The 22,325-nt window shown below is 40.7% G+C and overlaps 1 protein-coding gene across 7 annotated transcripts in view; it reads left to right on the forward strand.

Moving 5' to 3' along the window:
• Nucleotides 1-1,617: 1,617 nt before the first annotated feature.
• LOC127349562 (uncharacterized) overlaps nt 1,618-22,325 on the forward strand; it is a 28,686-nt gene continuing 7,978 nt past the window's right edge. For 5 of the 7 annotated variants that reach the window (XR_007880321.1, XR_007880324.1, XR_007880323.1 and 2 more), the window contains exons 1-2: nt 1,618-1,892; nt 2,043-2,161. Coding sequence is in view for 2 of the 7 variants with exons in the window: in XM_051375423.1 (XP_051231383.1) it covers nt 1,826-1,892; nt 2,043-2,161 (186 nt within the window). In the remaining 5 variants the exon portion in view is untranslated. The remainder of the gene's footprint in view (nt 1,893-2,042; nt 2,162-22,325) is intronic. The other 2 variants (XR_007880325.1, XR_007880327.1) reach the window with 1 other exon arrangement.

Raw genomic sequence — 22,325 nt, forward strand, 5'->3', positions numbered from 1 at the left:
GAGTAATGCTACTATTTAACTACTTTACATTCACAAGCTACATCAATATCTGCCTTCAAACTTCAAGACACTCTTTAGCCAGAGAAAGACATCAACATGAACACTGTCAGTTGTGATAGTTACTTCATATTGCAATAATGCATAATAATGCAAAATCATCATCTTCTTTAAAAGACTTTGAATATTGAGTTAATCTAGTGTGGACAGAACTGCTGTACTGTTACTATTCAAATGTTTGGCCCAGTTTTCATGCTGTGGGGATGCACAAACATCATCATCTCAGATGACGGTAGTTAGAAAGATGTGTCAGATGCCAGACAGCCTCCCCTCTATGTCTTGTGTCTATACAACGGATGATGATGTTTTATGCCAACGCATAGTTTTTTATCTCAGATTTAAAAAGTTCAAATGAGCAAATTGTGGCAAAGGTCATGTACTGTAGCCTGCCCCTTAACTTAAAGGATCACTACTGTTGACTATGACTAGACCTCCATCAGTGCCTATTGATATCCAGCAAATATCCAGCATGATGGTCAGGAGACAGGAGGGAGGAAATAATTCGCTCAGTCTAAAATCTAATGCTATTTTTTTTTGTTGCCATTTGGTTTGTCCCTGATCAATATCTGTCTCATCTATCTCAAACATATGTTATAAGACAGAGTGGATGCGTGTATGAACAAGACAAAGGGGAGCTTTCCATAACACTTGTTGCATGCACATGTAGGCATGCAACAAGCAATGTACCTTCTCCCCCCTGTTATTTTCCACTGTGGTGAAAACACTGTGTGTATCAGTTAGAATGAAAGCCACAGGAGGACTGGCCTTCAGCTCTTTGCTATAAAACCACACGCAACAAAGGCTGCGTTGCTCTCAGTCGAAGCTTTACTTTCACTTCGTCCACCTCATTCACTTTTTGTTTTACGTTTTATACATCAGTAGGCTGCTTACAGGAAAAATGCTTTGTGCAGCCTCACACATGCAAATCGTCTGATGGCTCTGATTTCTCCAACCACGGCTTCAAGCTCAGCTGCAGAAGCAAATTGTAATAGACCTCCTCACTTCCTTACCCACAAGACGACCTTACACACAGGTGCAGTTAGGCTATGGGTGTGCTAACCTCTGGTTGGAAGAAGGTTCATGTCCATTTTGCAAAAAGTGCAAATAGCAACCCCACTGTGAAAATACTCCACTACTGAAAGTGAAAGTTCAGCATTCTACATGTTACTAAGGTAATATATATATATGTATACAGTATATATAGTATATAAGTATTACATCAAAATGTACTTAAAGGTGCAGGGTGTGTAGGATTTTGTGGCATCTAGCAGTGAAGGTGTAGATTGTAACCAGCTGAATAAGTGGCTGCAAAAAACCTGATTGTCTCTATAAGACTTTTTCTTTCTTAGAATATATGCTACTGCAACAATTACTGAGTTCCTCCCCCCTTTTCTGTATTTTTGTTTGCTGTCTTGCAGAATATAATAAGAAGATCAATGTTAATTTAATCTGTGTTCAGTGTAGAGTTTGGTCCACAACAAAGTGAGAGGCGTGGCCCTGGAAAAATACTCTTAGTTGTCTGTTCTCTGTCTCAGGCCCAATTTTCAATCAGAATTTCTGTACACCTCAACTTGCACTGCATTATGTGGGTGCACACTGTATCGGTTCACATCTATCCTCCTACGTTAGTGTCAACCTGTCATATGTTGATCAACCTGTGATCTTAATCTTTGTGCTGCGACAAAAAAAGACCATGTGTGAGTGGAAGAACCTTCCTCTTTGAACTTCCTTCCTGGAGCTCAGTGATTTTAGCCTCCATTACAGCAAGATGATCATACACACAATGATGAGCTTTACTCTGATGATGATACCAGCTTTATTTCTCTGCAGCCTCAGTAAGTACTGGTATTTAATTTCTCTTAGTGTTAGTCCATGGCTAAATTGTGTTTAGTTTATAGTTTCTACAGCAATGTTTTAGGGTCGTTTTAATCTGTTTGTTGTTGCATTATCAGCTGAGAACTAAATCTCTCTGCTGTGTGTTTCAGGCTGGATCTCTGTCTCAGGTTCTGAGTCTCAGACTGTGGAGGTCCAGCCTGGTGAAGATGTCACACTGCTGTGCTCCAACTTTTCCAGTTCTCCCACTCAGACAGTCTGGTTCACACTGGTAAACAGAACGCAGCCCCGTTGTATTTCCTCCATGTACAGTTCTACTGAGCCTGCTTCACTCTGCAACGGAGTCGAAAAGGGCAAATTTGAAATGAGCTCCAACATCTCCACCGTCTTTCTCAAAATCAAGCGCACTGATGTGTCTGACTCTGGGTTGTATTTTTGTGGATTTAACATGAACAGATACTCAGTACTTGTCAGTGCAACATATTTAAAGGTTCAAGGTAAGAATTGTCGTACAGTGTCCTTTAGCTGCCAGCACAAAGGAAACAGAATGTATCTTATTTCAACGTGGTCAGAGATAGATTGTTAAGGAAATATCCTGTCAAAATCTGATAATTAATGTGAGAGATTTTTTTCAGTAGCACATTAAATGTTCTCCCATCCTCTCATTAGGATTTAATATGCAGGTTAGAATTTGTGAACTGATATTGCATCAGTCAACAAAGGTCATTAATCAGTGCTTCTATTAGATTTCAAGCTAGTAAAGTATAAAAAAGTATTTCACTCGGAAATATGCACAATATATGCTACTTGATCACAGTTCAAGTAATTGAATGATCTTTCTTGTAGAAGAGCCTGGTGAAATACTGAGCCTGATGAGTGTGATCCTGAGTGGTGTGACTGTTGTTCTCACTAAAGTCATCATTGTCCTTGTTGTCAAAATGAGGCAAAGAGGTACTGTCTGAGAGCTGTCTATTGTGTTTATGTAGCTTTTGCACATCCTGTTGTCAATATCACAGTTAACCTACTGCTCAGTGATGAAATGTATTAATAGCAGATCAGACTGATTTACTGGATATATAGTCCACAAGCAAGTTAAACCACTTCAAGTCCTAATTAGTCAATCATTTTATATAGTTTATGAGACTATATCTCTTTCTAAAATACAATGGTGGCAGCATTATGATAGCAATTTTGCAATGTATATATGTATATATTCGTATATGTATACATAGTCTTAAATTCCCTAGATCCCGATACACATATTTAAAAAAAAAAATCTGAAAACAATGTTAGATTGCATATATACTAACTAATATATAATATATTTCTCCTCATTTTTCTACACTATATTTTTATATGTATATTTGAAGGCAGGTGATGTAGATTTTGATATATGTGTCGATGTATCTGATATAATGTATACTGCTTCTATTGATATGTACACTATATCTGTGTACTTATGTACTTTGTTCATTGTTTTCAGATGTTTATCACCCTGGTCAGAATGATAATCCACATCTGCCACCATTGAGCTTGTCAGCCTATACATGGTTTATGTATGCATATTGGTGTGGTTTCAAAGCTTTTCAGACATTCTGACCTGACAAAAGTAATTATTAACCGTTGTGGCAGGGAAGTGTGCAGCCCTTAGCATTTTTTCACTGAAGCTCATATATGTGAAAATCCTCTGACTCTTATTTACAGAATCTGGACTCCGAAGGATGCAGCATTGATTTTCCAACCCAAAACAAGAAAGAAGTGGAAACTCAACCTCATATATGCTGCAACTAGAAAGACGTAAAATGTAACCCTGACCAAAAAGTCATACCACATACTGTATTACAATTTTTCCTCACCCAAATCAACTGTCTAGGGATAGATGGTGTTGAATGTTGTAACGATTGTAAAGCCCCTTGAGGCAAATTGTGGTTTGGGATTTGGGGTTATATAAATATAATTTGTATAGATTAAAAGGTGCAGTGTGTAACATTGAGGAGGATGCCTTCCATGGAGTCAGTGTTAAACCGACATGTTTCTACAGTAGCCCAGCATGGACAAACCAAACAATGGTTGTAGGTAGGGCCTTTAGCTTTTTTTCTCGGGCACCATAGTCTCCTACACACTTCACAGGTCATCAACAATTTACAACTTGTGAATGAGATGAGTTTAGTTGCTTCATTTTCCCTTCTTTTGACAACATCATCCTTTGACCTTGCCCTTTGGACACAGACCCTGTGTAGATTTACATAGTGGTGGAGTAAGTGAGATATAGCAGTGGTGTCTAAGGACAAATGGAGCAAAGCCTGTGAGCTAGTTCAGGCACTATAGCTGCACTGCTATGCAGACATGCAAACATTACATGCCTCACTCCATAATCACTAACCAAGCGCACCCTTCCAATCTGGCGGTCTATTTAAACTGAACAATTTCCCAGAGCTCCCTCTGCTCTGTCAATGCCGCTGCTGCCCTGTGTCCGTATAGCTGCTCTGTAAGCCCCACCACCAACCCAGCATCCACCTGTAGGCTCCGGGTAGAGGTTAAGGTATTTGCTCATTACTCCCCAATATCTCTATGTAAACATATCTGCGGGGAATGATGAGGTCGGAGCCTAGACGGCAAAATCTAACTATGATGTACTGCTGGAATAAACATTTCAAATGTGAGTTGTCTGACTGAACTAAGGTTTCAACTAAGTCAGAAATTATAAAGTCTTAAAGTTAACCGTCCCAGCCTTGGACATTAAGAGACAAAAAGGCTCTATTTGTACGGATGTTTTGGAAAAAGAAAGAAACTAACCAGGAGGCAACCAATAGCAACCACAGGAAGACTGGTTTCCAGTCATAACCACACATATCGAAGAGCAGAAGAATGATGCTGCTTTAAAAGCTACCGGTATATATATCAAGCCATGACACTGTTTCACTATCCACCCACCACTTTACACAAACTGACAAGCTCACAACCAGACATGAGAGCATTTCAGTTGTGCATCTTAAAATCTTTCTCCCCAGTTCTTCCGTTTATTTTGTGAGAATATGACTGACAAAGCATCTGTACTGTTGAGGGATTACCATGAATGGGCTTAAAGCATGATCTAACATAAATTCAGAGAGGTGTGATTGTGGGTGTAAAAAGACACACTGTAAAACCTGACAACACACCTTGATCAAAGAAGTAAGTTACCATAACTTAATCCTCCCAGAAAATGCAGTCAATCCATTACATTAATTAAAAGTGACTTTATTCAGATACATTCAATTAATTGAATGGAATTGTTAACATTAACCTAATTTTCCCAAGTTACCTTAACAATTAATATTTGAGTTACTCAAATCAAATATCTTTCATGCTTAAATTGTTTGAGTTAATAAACCTAAACGCATTTAGGGCAATCTGTTTCCTCAAACAGAGTTGAATTAACTTTTCAAGTTTTACAGTGTTTAAATACGGTGAATGAATCCTTCATGAACATGTATTATAGGAACTGGGCCTTGGACGATGATATGTGTAATGGACCGGTGATAAGAAATCACCAATACACAAAAGAACAATAAATACCACAATTAAATTTGAACATACAAATCAAACACTGGCTCTGGACAGATTCTAAAATTTTGCGGCCACCGTAGTTTCTCCTACTTACTTGGAAAGAAGAGTGAAGTGAGCTGTGATCAGTTGGTTGCTGTCTGCAATTACATCTCTAAATGCCACTAAAACCTACACACTAGTCCTTTAACTACAGCACATATTCCCATCAATGGGAAACAATGTCATCCAAAATTCTGCCAGGCATTAACATGTTAAAGTTGATAAACTTGTCTCATACTCCTTGAACACTTCCTGAAAGCATGTATGTGGTCAGTTTGAGCAACAGTATAAGCAACATAAAACAGCCCACCTCTTTACACTGAGCGCCGCCCTCCTGGGGCACTCTCTCATTACGGACATTGCAGAGCTTCAGTCATACGCTCGATGATGAACTTCTTCACCTTGATAACAGTATTGACTCTCTGCAGCCTCAGTAAGTACTGAATTACTCTCAATTTCATTGCTCAGTTTATTATTGCATGTTTAACCTGCCAACATTTAAATTCATTTACTTATTAAATTCTTGATAACCTTCATTAAGAGATGTTGTTTGCCTTCATATGACTTTATAACATTGTCGTTGTCTGCTGTGTGTTTCAGGCTGGATCTCTGTCTCAGGTTCTGAGTCTCAGACTGTGAAGGCTCAGCCTGGTCAAGATGTCACACTGCTGTGCTCCAACATTTCCAAATATGAATGTATGACATTCTGGTTCAGACTGATCAACAGAACCAAGATGAGCTGCATCTCTGTTATGTTCAATTCCAAAAGCAATGCTTCATTCTGTGATGGATATCAGAGTGGAAAATTTGAAATGAGATCCAACATCACCACTCTCTTTCTCAAAATCAAACAAGTGGATTTGTCTGACTCTGGACTTTATTTCTGTGGATTTTACACAGACGGGCGTCCAAGTTTCACTGTAATACATTTAAACATTAAAGGTAAGATTATAGTAAAGTCTGTCTCTTGGTTCCCATTAATCCATTATGTCTTTTTATAGTTATATTGAAACATGGATTACATTGATTTCTTTAGAAGGCAGCGATGAGCCACATGATGACCTGGACAGCAAGTGTAAAAGTAAGATTCTCCTAAAGATTTCTTTAATTGTGCAGATTATCAAATGTTTGAAGGTGAAACACTTTAACTAAATTCAGTTTGGTCCATTGTAACTTTAGCCTGGTCTCAAGTCTCTAAAGGGGAAATAGAGTCTAACTTAGTGCTCTTTCTTGTAGAAGAGTTTGATGGAATAGCAAAGCTGATGATTGTCGTCCTGGGCAGTCTGACTGTTGTCCTTGTAATGGTCATCATTGGTCTGTTCGTCAAAAACAGGAAACTTCAGACAGTTACTTTTTGTCAGTGCTACTGTCTATATCATATATATATATATATTGTTGTTTAAAATTGTGTCAATATGATGGAAAAATGCTAAACTCCTGGTTTACCAAAGACAATGATCAATGAACTGACCAGATGTTTTGTTTCTGTCACTTAGCTGATAAAGAAGAACAGAATCCAGAGCAAAGAGAGGTGAATCCAATTTTAACATTTACTCGCCAGAGCTATATTGACTCGGCTAACATTAACTTGTCCCTGACATATTGGTGTATTCATATATATAAGTGCATATTTGTATTGAATAAGTAACAAGAAAATGCAGTAAAGAAATGACAAAATGATGTTTGAGGTACAGTACAAACAGTGCCTCCATGTTGTAGTTTGTCCATTAGAGAGCACTAACAAGTTTATTTTTAAACTTTGTCACAATCCTTTAAAGAACAAACGTAAGGACATCTCATCAGGAATGTATGGGTCACACTTTACAACACGGTACACAACAATGTGTGTAGTTACTAAGGAACGAGTGAGGAAAGACCTGATAATTAATGAATTGTTAAGAAGTAGTTAGTGAATAACTCCAAATGGAGGACTATATAGTAGATAGTGATGATTTTCTAGAGAACTGACTGGGGAGATTATTTTATGTCCCCTCAAGTAAAGTGATACATTATAGGAAGTATGCTACATACACACATTTTTTATGAATGCTTTTACTCTCATGTCTTGCTAATTTTATCTGACTTTGGTGACTGTCCAGATACACAATAGATAATGGAAGCCTGTGGTCTGTTCCATCAAAGCTCTGTGCAAATAAAGTCTGAAATGAAGCAGTGAATAGTGTGAAACTGGCTATTTTAACTGTGATGTCAACGTGGTACATGTCTGAATTTAAAATACAATGTATTTTAAAAAGATTGTTGGTTGTATTAATTAATATAGATATATATTTCACCTACAGGCCCTTTGTTGCACTTTGTACTGGGTTGACAAACAGCTCTGTCTATATCAGGCAGATATCTGTATCTGTATCTTTACACATTGCAAAGACTCACACTCCTCTATCAAACTTGTGAAAGTATATCTGAAGCACAGTGATACTTGGACAGCCTCATATGAAACCATCCACTCTACAGGCTGCACATGTTTAAGACAGATCACAGAGGATGGAGGGTGCCATATTGTTTTAATATGTTGTATGTCTCAGCCTGACAGTCAAGTTGTTGTTCATATCCTTGTCTCTTCAGACTCATATATGGTATATGTGGTAAATACTTAGAGGGAACAGAATAAAATGTAGATGTATTAGTCATTAGGTATTAGTATTAGGTAAAAGTAAGTATATTTGTGGGTCATCATAATGATGGTATATATATGTATGATTTCAGTTAATATTTTTATTTCAGTTTTTGAACTGTATGGACTATCATTGACATATTGGCCAAACACATACACGTGTACTCCATTGCTATGTAAAGATGGATGCTCATAGAGTATAGGTTTATAAACAGTGGTGGAGTTTTTCTCCTTTTGTTTTTAGATGCAATGGCTCTCTATGAGCTGTAAGGGAAACTCATTCAGTCACTGGAACACAATGAGTTAAAAGTGACGCTCAAATTCAGAATGAGGCAGTATGAGAAAGGCCGATGAAAGCCCCTCCTGTGCTAGTTAATGTTTACTCATGCTGTCCCAGTCAAGATGTGTGTGAAATATGACATTTTAAAATCATGGTTAAAAACCTATTTTTAATTCACAATGACCTTTGACCTCTGAGACAAAAATGTCACCAATTTAGTGTCTGACCAACTGTGAAATATGGTCACAATCCCCTCTTGTGTTCCTGAGTTAAAAAACAGGTTTTCCAGGACATTATGATGTCACATTGACCTTGACCTTTGACCACCAAAAATACAAAATCCTTCTTGCCAGACTTCAATCTATACGTTTGTGGCCGTTATAGCGCTATCAGACCAATTGGTGTCCTTTGAGGAAGCACTGGCAACTATGGGAGTGGATTTTGGATGGAGTGTGGAGTGGATTTTTTAAAAAGCTGGAGCGACTTCTTTTCTCTTGCTCCATTTTCGCTCCAGAAACACTGTATTTTTTGAAAGTGCCTGCCCTCTTTCAAACAGTTTTCAAAGACAACTTCCCAAATGGCTCTGTGTAACAAACCATCAGATACAGTCAGGTTTAGACAAAGTACCACTACCTGAGAGGTAATCACCAGCGTGGCTTATTCTCAAGCTAAACACCTCTCCGCTCTGGGCTCTACCTGCTGTGGCTACGGAGGCGCCAGTCTGCCCACAGAGTGCGCAGCCTTTACCACACACAACGATGCCACCCTTCCATGGACCGGCTCTGTTACCACAGGTGGGGAGCCGATCCTTTCGATAAACATCCCAGCACTGAGCATCCCCTCGTGGCCCACCCTCGGGGCTGGCCCTGAATCCCAAGCCTGCTTCACTCAAATTCCAAACTTTGGAAAATAGGTGTTGTGGTACGAGGCATCACTGCCATGTGGAACACGGTCTTCTGCTTCACCGTGCCCTCTCTGGCTTATTAGCCAATCATTGTTCATGTCGAGGGGCTAAAAGTAGGCCTTGCCCCTCCTCCTGATCTATCGCTTCCTGCCTTTTTGGTCCGCCTACTCCCGGGCCGTTGCGTGCGCTGCTCGCCTCAGCACAGGTAGGCGCACCTTAGCGTGCTGTTGGTGTACATTCGTCAGCGTTTCGTTTAACTCAAACCGTAACTCCTTTTAATAGATCCGATGTCTCCATCGCGGTCAAGGTGATATTTTATTTGGGGTTGTCCGCCGCCGTCGACCGGAGCATAGGTGAGTCATGGTGAGCTTCTGTTGTTAATTGCTGTTAGCCAGGTGTGGACCCCCCTCACCGCTCCTCTCCCTCTAACAGTCTGCTGGTCGCATGATACGTGGTGGCTGTCTCCCCTGCTACGCCGACCCTCGACCGCAAATTAACCGGACTGGGGACCGGAGTTTATGCTTCATTGCTACTGCTGCTTCGTTGCTATTGCTTCGCTGTCGCCGCTGCTACTTCGGCTGTCACTACTACTTCGTTGCTACTGTTGCTTCGTTGGCTTGGTTCGAAATCCTGTCGGCTGTCTCTGGTCGGTTTGCTTCCTGCTGCTGACCCTGTTTCCCGGCTGCTGCTGTGCGTGGGATTGTGTGGTGTATGTATGGTTGCTGCTCGGGTAGGCCATTGCGAGTTCCGCTGGGACTCTCAGCCACTCGTTTGGACGTTGTGTTTTAAGGGTAATCTGCCAATGTGTGGTGTAAATGTTTATTTATTTTCTCAGTAGCGGTATAATTTATTTTTGAGTAACTTTTTAATAGTTTGGTTGTTTATTGTTTTGTTTGGGTAATTTTGTTTATTTTAGGAGTTTACTGTAATTATTTAATTTCTATTTGGGAGGGCAACTTCTCAATTTGACCCTTCCTTTATTTGAGTTCAAAGTGGATTAATTATGGTTAACTGTTGAGTTGATATCTCTGGCCAGAGACTCTTTAATTTTCTTTTTTTGGTTTGGTTGAATTTTGATTAATGTAAATCAATACTCTTCAGTTCCTTGATTATTCATTAGTTTGTTTATGTCAAGAGATATTGTTTAACTGTGAGCCCTCTTAACTGTGCCTCTTATCTTCTTCTAGAGCTGAAGGCCGACGGCGGTGGTGGTGGTTCCCTTGGGGGGTGGTGGTGGTGATCCCTTGTGTGTGCGTGAGTCTCGTTCAAGATTTTCTTTGTGTGCACGTCATGTTTTTTGCTGTGTGAGTGGGGTGCTCTCCTTTCTTTTTTTGGACGCCTCAGCCGGTACCCCTTCCCTTCCCTAGTTGGGCTCCAGTTTCCTATTATTCGTTTGTGCCAAACTTTGTGTTCATTTACACAATAAAATTTTGTATGTGATTGAACTCTGTCTCCTGCCCTCCCTGAGTGAACGAACCTGAGTGTCCTTTTGTAAGAGGTGATAATTGACCTTTAGTACGGGTCCTTGGGCCCTAACCCAAGGTGGCGTTGTCTGTAATAAATAAAATAGAAAAGATCGACCAAATCCCACTGGCTTGGCTCATCTGTCTGCCACTCATCCGGTGGACCTCAACTCCCCTTGTCCACTGGCTGCTACGGCCCCTCGGGTCTCCCCTGCTGCCGCTGCAAATGGGCGAATGTCTTCTACGTGCAACCCAGCCCGCGCATCACCTGCAGTCTCTCGGGTACAGTCCTCCAGGCGGTCAGACCTCCACGCCCAGGCTCGGCGTCCTCCGTCGGTGCTTGTTGTCGGCACCTCGATGGTTCGACACGTGGCAGTATCTGGCGACCAGACTTTCTGCTATCCTGGTGCCCGCGTTAAGCACATTACACCCAGCGCTCTACAGCAGAGTAACAACCACAACTCCGCCACCGCAGAAATTTCGCCGCCTTTTTATTTCGGCCTAAATTTTTTAAGCCGGACGGCCTCCATCCTTCACAGGAAGAGTCACGCCTCTTATCCACCAACATTGAACTGACTCTGTGCTCCTGTGAAGCCTGTATATCTTGATCTCCAATGAGCCCATTTAACTGTACCCCCCCCCAGGCTCTTACAGTATTACTGTCAGAATTATGCCTAGATTTAAAACCCACTACTCCACGCAATCTGTCTCTTCTACTGCTAGATCTCATAATTTGGTATTTCCACTCAGCTCATCCTCTTATCCCAGTTACCTGTGCCCTTCTGAATGCACAGTCTATGGCTAATAAATCCTTCATTCTCAATGATCTAATTACATACCATAAGCTTGATTTTATGTTTCTTACTGAAACCTGGCTAAAACCTGGGGAGTGCTCCCCGCTAGTGGAGCTCTGCCCACCCAATTACACATTTTTAAATTCACCAAGACTAACAGGCCGGGGTGGGGGTATTGCAGTTGTCTTTAAAAACCATTTTACTTGTATTCCACTCAGCCTTGGCTCTTTTAACAGTTTTGAAATCTTAACTTTTAAAATTGTGCGTGAAGACCCCATCTGCTGTATAATCATTTACCGTACCCCCAATTCCAACTCCAGCTGTGGTTTCCTCACTGAATTCTCTGACCTACTGTCCTCTCTCGTGCTCAAATTTAATAAGGCCATTATAGCTGGTGACTTTAACATTCATATTGATAAAACTTAAAATCCATTTGCCACAGACTTTTTAAACATTTGTAAATCCTTTAACCTTGTGCAGCACGTCTCAGGCCCTACACCTAACCGTGGGCATACCCTGGAGTTTTTACTCTGGATCTGTCTCTTAGTTCCCTGAATATGCATGATTTTGTCTCTGACCACAAATGTATTACTTTTGATACACATTTTATAACTGCTTCACCGTCCCAGAAACGTATAATCCACTCTCGCATCTTTAATAAGTGGTCAGCAGCCACATTCTTTAGCCATTTTTCTGATCTGGCTAATTCTTCCCCTCACTTTCTCAATATTAATGATCAAATTAGCTGGTTTAATAATTTGTGTACTTCAGCCCTTGAATTTTTTTGCTCCATATACATCCAGGGCTGTCCCAGTTATTAATATAACTCCCTGGATCAACAACAATATTAGACAACAAAGAAGGGAATATAGGAAGGCAGAGCGAAATTGGAAAAAGCACAAACTTGAAGTACACCGCCTCTACATGAAGGAACTACTATTTTAATTGAACCAGACTAATAAAGATGCGCGAGCTGCCTACTTTTCTTTTTTTTTTCTTTGATGAATCTTTTTATTGGAGGATCAAGGATGTTACATTTTACAGGAAGTGAAACAGTTCTCCAGTTTCATTTTATCTTAAACAAATATATACACCCCCCAAAAAAAAGGAACGAAAACATTGCTTAGTAATACCCCCCCTCCCAACACAGTTGTCCCACCCTTCCATATTTTGAGTGTGTTTTGTGTGTTAAATCAGCTGGGGAGAGGGAGCATCTATTACAACTCCCGTCCGTTCCTGGATATATATCTGCTAACCTAGCCCTACTGAAATGAGCCCTATGCACTACTTTAAACTGAATGAGCCCCAAGCGTGCACAGGATGAGGAAGAGTTAATCCTTTGTAGTGCATCCTCCCAGTGTCTGTCCGACAACTCAACCATCAACTCGCCTTCCCACCCGTTCCTGATTTTTGAAAGGTCATGGTTTTCCAGAGACATTAGTTGAGAATATAACTGTGATATCAGTCCTTTTTCTGGACAAAGGAGGGTAATTTCTTCCCATGCTGCCTCAGTAGGGAGGACCGGGAAAGAAGGGAACAGTGCTTTGACACAGTGGCGTATTTGGAGATATCTATAAAAATTACTGCGTGAAAGATCATATTTCTGGCATATATTATCAAAACTCTCGAACCCTTCTTTACAGTACAAGTTTTTAAAACAGGAAAGCTGCTTCCTGCCCCACTGAGTAAATGTTAAGTCGAGAGAGGAGGCTGGAAATAAACGATTCTTACAAATAGGGCTTGGGGGGAGGGGAGAGATGAATTTGTAATGATTTCGGAACTGGGCCCAGATTCTAAGGGTGGACAGTACTATGGGATTGGAGGTAAACCTGGAGCACTTTGTGGGCAGGGAGGGATGACGAGTGGCAAGAGTGTGCTTCAAGTGTACACCAATCGGTGTCTGGCACATGGAGCCAGAATACAATTTTCTGCAAATTAGCTGCCCAATAATAGTGAATAAAACTGGGGAGAGCTAGCCCCCCCACATCACGTCCCCTCTGAAGTAAGCCTTTGTTAACTCTTGGAACTTTATTCTTCCAGATGAAGGAGGTAATGGATGCGTTAACTGACTGAAAAAATGATTTTGTCAGGAATAACGGTAGACATTGAAACAAGTACAAATACTTTGGGAGTACGTTCATCTTCACCGATTGTACCCGCCCTGCAATAGACCCAAAAAGACCCCAAATTGTTCAATAGTGATACAATTACGGGGGCGCTAGTTTCTGGATTGCTTACATAGATCAAGAGATCATCTGCATACAAAGAGACGCGATGTTCCTCCGTCCCACGCCCAACCCCCCATAACAACAACGACGACTTCAATGCAATTGAAAGAGGCTCAATTGCCACTGCAAACAGAAGCGGGGATAATGGACATCCTTGACGTGTCCCACGTGACAGGGGGAAAAATTTGAAATGAGATTGATTAGTTTGAATACATGCTTGTGGGGAAAAATACAGTTTAACATAGTTGTGTGCATCCTTAGAAGATAAAGTGTTGCCATGTAAATAAAATGTTCCCCAGTTCTCATGAAACTTGGAATAGAAGGGAAAAAAAAGAAGAAAAAAAAAATCCCATTGAACACCCCAAACCTAGATCTTCTTCCCCAAACGAAGAAAACCGCAGAAATTCCCAGATGGAAAACTTCCAAGACATCCAACGTTGTCTATAACTCCTATCCTAACCTGAGGGTGGCTCCCCTCTCAGTAAGTGATTTGTGTTCTACCATATACATTCATCTATTAGGCTCACCTTGAGAAAAAAGAAAAAAGGGACCAAACTAAATCAATAAATAACATTGAAAGTAATAGGATATATCCCTGATTTGCATCTGGATCACCAGTGCTCACTATGCAATTACACAGAGCATGATTGGACTGATAAAAGTATGTAAAATAAATCAAAGTGGCAGGCCTAGTTAAAATAAAATGTATCCAGTTCTCTTGGGACAGATATTATCATTTAATTTACCTTACTAAAATTGACCAGTCTGTGAAATGGCCATATGCAGAGTTATGTGTGAAAGCCACACTAATTAAAACAACCATGCCATGCTAAGAATAAAAAAAACAAAAACAAAACATAGCTGTTGTAAATTTAAATCACAGAGGCCACAGCGTTGTTATTGTACCATAAACATATATGAAGACCACATTAACGTAAATATTACCGTGCAGGCTTGTAGTTTATTTGAAAAAGAAAAATGTTCTTTTCCCCTATATATTAACCAAGCAAACAAATAGTCCCAAGGAATCAAAGTGTCTAAGCCGAAAGCTAAGCTTACTTTCACCTTCTCATAGATGGTCTGTGCTCCAGCATCATTTACTCTCCCCAGTGAAGCTCGTAAAACTCCCTGGCCTTCTTTTCTAAGAAAATAAAAAGTAACTCGGGAGCCACTTCTCACACGTCTGCTCGCTACATGCTCAAACCGGAAGTCCCTGCCTACTTTTCTGATCTGATTGTTTGCAATAGACATAACCCAAGGATTTGTTTACTACTATCAACCAGCTTGTAACTCCATCTCCTCCTGCTATTCAGGCCTACTCTCCTGCTGACTGAGAAAAATTCCTGTCTTTTTTCATTGGCAAGATCGATGGTATAAGGTCTCATTTTCCCCTCACTGTTCTTCCCCCTGCAATGTTCAGCCGTCCTATTTTACTGTCTGATTTTGCTCCGATCTCTCTACAGATCCTTTCAAAAACTGTCGATAAGATGTGTCCCTCCTCCAGTCCCTGTGACATAGTTCCTACGACATTTTTAAAAACCATACTCCCTGTGTTAGGTCCTAGCCTGCTTGCTATCATCAATTCCTCTCTCACATCAGGGTCCGTACCTGACCTCTTTAAAAGTGCCAGTGTTCAGCCACTTCTTAAAAAACCCTCTCTCAATCCAGACCAGTTAGAAAACTATAGACCTATCTCCAAACTTCCCTTTTTATCTAAAATCCTTGAAAAGATTGTCGCGGACCAGCTCCTGAAGCTGGTAGAAGGACATAGAATCTTGGACAAATTCCAATCTGGTTTTCACCAAAAACATAGCACCGAGACAGCATTACTGAGAGTGTCTAATGACATTCTTATGCATGCTGACAAAGGTGAAAGCTCCATCCTTATTCTTCTCGATCTGACTGCAGTCTTTGATACCATCGATCATGCCATTTTACTGGATAGATTACAGAACGGGGTTGGCATTGCTGGTACAGCCTTAAACTGGTTTCATTCCTACTTGACTAATAGAGTCTTTAATGTCTGCATTAATAATCATGTTTCCTCCGCTGTGTGGTGTCAGGGGTCGGTTCTTGGTCCAGTTCTGTTTTCCCTGTACATGCTTCCTCTGGGTCATTTGTTCAGCTGCTTCAATAACATGTCATACCTTTGTTATGCGGATGATACACAGATCTATCTTTCTGCGAAACCCAATAATCTGAATCAACTGTCCTCTCTCCATGAGTGTTTAGCTGCCACCAAAGACTGGATGTCTCTTAATTTTCTCCACCTAAATCCTTATAAAACTGAAATCATTTTTTTTGGCCCTGATAAGTTTGTCACTGCAGTTGATCAGTTTATTGGACAACTACGCACTAATATCAAACCCACTGCTAAGAATCTGGGTATCATCTTCGACCAGCATATGACATTTGACCTTCATGTCACAAAACTTGTCCAGTCCTGTTTCTTGCAGCTACGAAATGTAGCAAAAATCTAAAGATTCCTGTCCTCCAGTGATCTGGAACAATTAATTCACAGCTTCATTTTCTCCCGTCTAGATTACTGCAACTCCCTCTACACGTGCCTCAGTCAGGCTTTGTTAAACCGATTACAGTTAGTCCAAAATGTAGCAGCCAGACTTTTAACCAGAACCAGCCGTCTGTCCCACATTACTCCTGTTCTTGCATCCCTTCATTGGCTTCCTGTAAAATTCAGAATCAACTATAAGATTTTACTGATTACATATAAGGCACTTAATGACCTTGCCCCCAGTTACATTTCAGATCTCCTTGTTCCTCATTCCACTCCTCGGCCACTCCGCTCCTCAAATCTCTGCCTTTTTACCACGCTCTCTAAAATCCAAAGGTGACTGTGCCATCGCTGTTCTAGCCCCAACATTGTGGAATAGTCTTCCCCAATCACTCAGATTCACTGAATCTGTGGACTGTTTTAAGCGGCTGCTCAAAATCCACCTCTACAGGCCTTTTTATAGATCTCCCTGTTTGTTTTCTCTTCTGTCGTGTCTCTTTTAATTTATCCCTCCCTTTTGTTTTATTTTCCTTTGTTTGTTTTTACATGCTCTCTATGTTTGTGTATGTGTGTGTTATGTTTTATTTATTTGCTGTTTGGAAAGCACTTTGGATCTCTGTGTCAAAACGTTGCTATATAAATAAAGTTTTACTTAGTTGCACTTACACTTCGAGTTAAGCTGCGCTCATTGGCTGCACAGTGTAGACTCGTCCATAGCAGGAAACAGTGATCCAGATAGATAATAAGATAAATGGAGGCCTGCAGCAGTGGAGGAGTGAGTGAGGTACGTCACCAGTACAGTGTGGTCTGAGCACATCTGAGGTGTAAACCATGTGGTCTGTTCCATCAAAGTTTTGTGCGAATAAAGTCTCAAATGAAGCAGCAAATAGTGTTTTTTAAGCCAAACATCAGTGTGCAAACTGGATATTTTAACTGATGTCAATGTGTTACATGTCTGAATTTAAAATACAATGTATTTTAAAAAGATTGGTGCTTGTATTAATGAATATAAATATGTATGCCACCTACATGCCCTTGCACATGTACTGGGGTGACAAACAGCACAGTCTATTTCAGGGAGATATCTGTATCTGTATCTTTACACATCTGAAAGACTGACGCTCCTCTATCAAACGTGTGAAACTATATCTGAAGCACAGTGATTCTTGCTACTTGTGATACTAGTGGTACAGTGAGACAGCCTCATATGAAACCATCCACTCTACAGGCTGCACGTGTTTAAGACAGATCACAGAGGATGGAGGGGCGCCATATTGTTTCAATGTGTTGTATGCCTCTGCCTGACAGTCAAGTTGTTGTTCACATGCTTGTCTGTTGAGACTCATGTATGGTATATGTGGTGAATATATGTATGGTGAATATATGGGATCTGAAATGGATGTTATCATAATGATGTTAACTTTATGATTTCAGTCAATATACATTTTCTAGCTGTATGGATTATCATTGACCATGGGTAGACAAACTGCCACATGCGGCTCCTTAGTCACTCTCCAGTGGCACCCTGTGACTTCCACAAAAATTATATGGAAATGAATTATAATTTTTTCCCACAATCCACAATTGTATAATTGTGTGGCTATTACACACCAAAAAAAACAAAAAAACATTTCCTCAACTAAAAAGTGCGTCATACATCCTGTCCTGACCTGGTACCTTTTGGGGTGGCACGAGTGGGGCACTGACTTTTGCAGGGGTGGCATAAAGAATGTGTCTCAATTTTCTAGGCATTCCCAATTTATGCAATTTCAGTACTGTTTATGGACGTCACTGTGTCAATATACAAATGCACTAGGCAAAAGAGAACATATTCATACCACATGCAAAAAAAAAAGTGGGATTTGCAAAAGGTGGGCAAGGCTGTAAAATGTGTATGTATGAATGTGCGTGAAAGGGGTGAATGTGGCATGTCGTGTACAGTGCATTGAGTGGTTGAAAGACTAGAAAGGCGCTATATAAGTAAAGTCCATTTACCATTTACCATAACTATGACATGGTTGATATCAGTGGGTGTGTTAGGTCATCTAGGTTCATATAATGAGAGTGTCTTCACTCAAGCTTTAAACTAAAGCCAGCTACAGCTTCTACAAGACAGTGCAGAGTGGAAGACGTAAAGAAGTCTGTGCAGACCACCTCTGTACTAAAACAAAAAGATCCTGCCTGAGCAAAAAGGTTTACACAACTGTAGGACAACTTATAGCGTCTGTATGAGTGCACAATTTCAGGCCATCGCCACTAGGTGGCGCTCTTTAAAACGAAGAAGTTTATATCTCTACAACGGTATGTGTGATTAAGATGAAACTTGGTACAATGCTTCCCGATGGCTTCCTGAGGCTCACTAAAAAATCTGTCAACAATCCGCCACTAGGTGGCGCTCTTTTGGCATGATAAATCACTGTGCGGAGACCGTAATAGTTATGAATATGAAATTCACAGGGCTCGTGTAGAGTGGTGCCTGAAGGTCACATACCAAAAATCATGTTTGTCGTGTGTGTAGCACCCCCTACAGGATAAAAAACCAGCAGCACCGGCGCTACGTTTTACCGATGTGTACGAAACTCGGTAGGCACGTGTAACATTCCGGGACGTACAAAAAAGCCAATTGGACCCATACCCGAAACCCCACAGGAAGTCAGCCATTTTGATTTAAAGTTTCACTTTCTGCGAACTTTTCGCGTTGTATTTGAACGAACTCCTCCTAGGGAATTTATCGGATATGCTTCAAAATTTGTGAGTACAGTCAAAAAATGGTGCTGATTAAAAGTTGTGCTATTTGTGCATGTACGTTGAAGGGCGTGTCCATGGCGTGCCCTCAAAGTTGGCCATAGTGAATTCTGTGCGCATTTTCGGTGATTTTTTCGCGTTGTGTTTGAATGAACTCCTCCTAGGAAATTTATCGGATCTGCTTCAAAATTAGTCAGTACAGTCAAAAAATGGTGCTGATTAAAAGTTGTGCTATTTGAGACTGTACGTTTAACGGCGTGTCTGTGGCGTGAGGTCAAAGTTGGCCACTTTGAATTCTGTGGTCATACAAACTGATTGAAAAGTTGAGCTATTTGTGACTGTACATCAAACCGCGTGCCAGTGACAACTTGTCGATTTCAGCAGATTCGCCATAAAATAGTACTCATAACTTCAGTGTGCAATGTCCAATCTCCAATAAACTTTGTATATTCTGAAACAGTCTTGCCCTGAACACGTCCTCATCACTTCAGCGTACGTGGTCCAATCTCAATGAAACTGTTCGCGGCCCAGTAGTAGAATTGAAAATTTGGCAGACAGAGGCCGCCATAGAACTTACAATTCTGAAGTACTTTTTGTCTAACTCTAGGTGTTTTGCCATTCCACAAAAAAATGACAAATAATCGAGTCTACTGTTTTAAAAAAAACTGCCACATTGAAACAGAAATTGAAACTTTGGCAGGACATTCATCTTGACAGTATTTATTCATTGAAACATTGAAACAGAAATAGAAACTTTGACAGGACATTCATCTTGACAGTATTTATTCTTCCAATCAAAGAGAGAGGGAGGGAACCCCACTTTTGAAAGTCTGCCTTAATCTCGGCTAAAAGGGGGAAGAAATTTTCAGAGTAAAGAGATTTAAAAGATCTGGCTATGTTAACCCCAAGATACCTAAATCACGAAGGGCTCAATTTTAAAGGAATGTCCAACTGGGAGAGCTGCATTGCTAGTTTATTGACAGGATAACATTCACTCTTGGCGATGTTAACTTTATACTCCGAATCTACGAAAGAGTGAAACAATGGCGGGGCAGGCCACTACTGGATGTGCGACATATAGCAATAGGTCATCTGCATATAACAACAGTTTCAACTCCGTATGAGTCCTGGTGATGCCATTAAAAGTGGGAAAGGTCCTCTAGTACATAGACAAGGGCTCCATTGCAAGTGCAAACAAGAGGGGAGACAGGGGGCAGCCCTGTCTACAACCTCTATTTAAAAAAAATAGCTGGATTGAATGTTATTAGTAGTAATACTGGCACAAGGGAGTGTATAAAGAAGGTGCAACCACGATATAAAACTTTCACCAAATCCGAATTTAGCTAAGACTGCAAATAATAATTCCATTCAACTCGATCAAACGCCTTTTCGGCGTCAATCGATATCACTACTTCAGGTATAGCTGTTTCTTTCGAGTAGATTACATTTAACAGACATTTAACAAAGTACGAACATTATAATAGAGCTGACGCCCCTTTATAAAGCCAGTCTGCTCCTTAGAAATGATTGTTGGAAGAACCTTTTCAAGTCTGGAACTGCAACTCTGAGTGTGTCGATGCTTTGTCATATGAATCAGCTGTTGTGTATTTCTGTGTGGGTGGAGACAAAAAACAGTTTGACATTAAAGTTCTATTACTACTATATCTACTGTATATTCATTGATCATTTGCATAGTATTTCTTTCTTTCACTTTTTTGGTCAAGGTTTCTTATTTTGTCAGCGTTCAGTCTTCATCTGAAAAGAACGAGGACATATTTGATGTTTGATGAGACACAAAGGACACTGACGACTGTCAAACGCCCTCATAGGGAGAGTCAAACGGTCTGTCAGGGGGGAGGGAGGAGTGAGATACACATCATTTCACAGGAAGAGACAGCACATTGTGATCTGAGTACAACTGCTGTGAAAGTCACAAGGCCTCTGAAGTCAAAGCTTTGCAGCAAAAATAAATAGTCAAAACTGACCTTCCTGCTTTTTACTAAATACTTCTGGATATGTACAGACTGGAAAAATAGTGAAGAAAATCAGTAACGATGGAATAAACCTGTGGAGACAAACATTGTCTGTATGAGTGAAAAACAAAGTCTCCACAACAGGTTTAAAAATAGAGCCATATCCTGTTATGTAATCCTTATTTCATTATGATGCCTTAATGTTAGACTTCATTGGATACCAATGTGGGGATACTGAATAGCAGATCTGCTGCTGAACTCAGAACAGTGTAGTGTGTGATGCTGACAGCACTGCAGGAGGCAGTGAAGTCACTAATTTATTCAGTAAAGACCTGTATTGTTTTTACTCATTTATGTGCCTGTTGTCATGTTGTGGCGGTGCACAAACATCAACATGTGATCTCAGATGAAATGAGTCATTATTCCAATTAGAAAGATGTGTCAGACGCCAGAATGCCTCCCCTCTATATCTAAAAGATAGAAAGGTTTAATGTTAAAGGTGGGGTCAGTCATTCAGGCTGTCAAATACTGACGTCTTGGGTTGCCAGTAAGACCCAGACTTGACTTCAAAATGACAAACACGTATGAGGTTTGATGCAGGAGGAGCCTGTACAGTCTATTTTTAGGATAAAACATGGGTGGTACGATGGTACAGTGGTTAGCACTGTCGCCTCACAGCGAGAGGGTGGTGTCAGCCGGCTGGGGCCTTTCTGTGTGGAGTCTGAATGTTCTGCCCCGTGTCTGTGTGGGTTTCCTCGGGGTGCTCCAGCTTCCCCCCACAGTCCAACAACATATAGGTTAGATTTAATGGTGACCCTGTTTGATGTGTCTATGTGTCAGCCCTGTGATTAACCGGTGACCTGTCTACCCCACCTCCCGCCCAATGTCAGCTGGGATTGGCTCCAGTCCCCCCCACAACCCTGCAAAGGAGAAGAGGTTCAAGATAATAGATAAAAACAAACACTAATGTTCCCACAAGACTGTGTGTTTCTGCTAGAGTGGTAGTTTTCTGCCCTGGCTGTGTTTGCTTTCACATTTGGGCAAGCAACAAGTCTTGTACACCCTCCCTCCCCCTTTTTTCAGTTTCCACTGTGGTGAAAACACTGAGCGTATCAGTCTGAACGAAAGCCACAGGAAGACTGGCCTTCAGCTCTTTGCTATAAAACCACACGCAAGAAACGCTGCACATACCTCGAGATACCTACAAATACACACACCACATCTCAACAGATTCAGAATCTTTTATAAAATAGAATAAAATGTTAAATAAAGCTGTTTACGGAATTGGTCACAGGAGCAGACCGCAGTATGTA

Source organism: Dicentrarchus labrax, unplaced genomic scaffold (genome assembly GCF_905237075.1).
Source record: "Dicentrarchus labrax unplaced genomic scaffold, dlabrax2021, whole genome shotgun sequence".
NCBI lineage: Eukaryota > Metazoa > Chordata > Actinopteri > Moronidae > Dicentrarchus > Dicentrarchus labrax.